At 54.4% G+C, this 958-nt stretch overlaps 1 protein-coding gene across 1 annotated transcript in view; it reads right to left on the bottom strand.

The window, feature by feature from the left end:
• Positions 1–958, bottom strand: part of EAH_00034050 (hypothetical protein, conserved) — a gene marked incomplete at both ends in the record, with an annotated part of 1,816 nt that extends 858 nt beyond the window's left edge. Inside the window, one exon of the mRNA XM_013395839.1 lies at positions 184–958. Within this exon, the coding sequence (XP_013251293.1) occupies positions 184–958 (775 nt within the window). The remainder of the gene's footprint in view (positions 1–183) is intronic.

Genomic DNA, 958 nt, shown 5'->3' on the forward strand with positions numbered 1-958 from the left:
GTCTAGAAGTAGGTCGCGCGTAAATAAATCCCGTCCTGTCATTCTTCTGCGTGGAATCGGAAGCCTGAAATCAGTTGGCATGCCTCCAACAAGTGATCTCCACCAGTCGTCTCTCGTCGTCTCTCCAAGTACGCCTAGGACGGTTACAAAGGCGTCAAGGAGCAAATATCGCCTGCCCAGCACCGCGACGAGTTTGCAGGGCAGTTTGGGCAGAGCCGTTTCCTCGAAGTAATATATATTAGCAGCAAGACGTTCCGCCAGAGAGAGCAAGAAGTCGAGGTCCCACTCGTCTAGTACAGGCTTGGTAAACTTTTCGCGCAAATCGAGCAAAATTGGTGCATGTAGTTTCGTTCCATCACTACTTAGAAGAGACAAATCTCGGAGAACAGGTCTCCTGGGTTTCCGGCCACCCGTCGAAGGCGTGCGATAGAAAGGGTGACTTTCAGTGTCAAGGCCGCGCAGTGCCTCCTTTGCTGCGCTGTTGCTCCTCTTGGGACGAGCGGTCAACAGAGCCTTTATTGCGCTTTCACTGCTAGTACCAGGACCATGTGATGCTTGTCTTCCTGGCAGATACAACACGCTACTTCCAAGTACCCCAGAAGGACCCTCTCCTGCATCTTCCGACTCGCGAGCTTCAAATGAACCAGATGGACCCTCTCCTGCATGCTCAATTGCCGGTGGAGGTCCGGGAGCCTCAACATCCTTTGTTGCCGGTGGAGGTCCGGGAGCCTCAACATCTTCTGTTGCCGGTGGAGGTCCGGGAGCCTCAACATCTTCTGTTGCCGGTGCAGATCTGGGAGCCTCAACATCTTCTGTTGCCGGTGCAGATCTGGGAGTCTCAACATCTTTTGTTGCCGGTGCAGCAGGTCTGGGAACCTCAGCAACTTCTGTTGCTGGTGCAGGTCTGGGAGCCTCAGCACCGTTTGCTGCTGGTGAAGCAGGTCTGGGAGCCTCAGCA

This window comes from Eimeria acervulina, genomic scaffold (genome assembly GCF_000499425.1).
Source record: "Eimeria acervulina Houghton genomic scaffold, Eah_scaff343, whole genome shotgun sequence".
In the NCBI taxonomy this organism is placed as follows: Eukaryota; Apicomplexa; class Conoidasida; order Eucoccidiorida; family Eimeriidae; genus Eimeria; species Eimeria acervulina.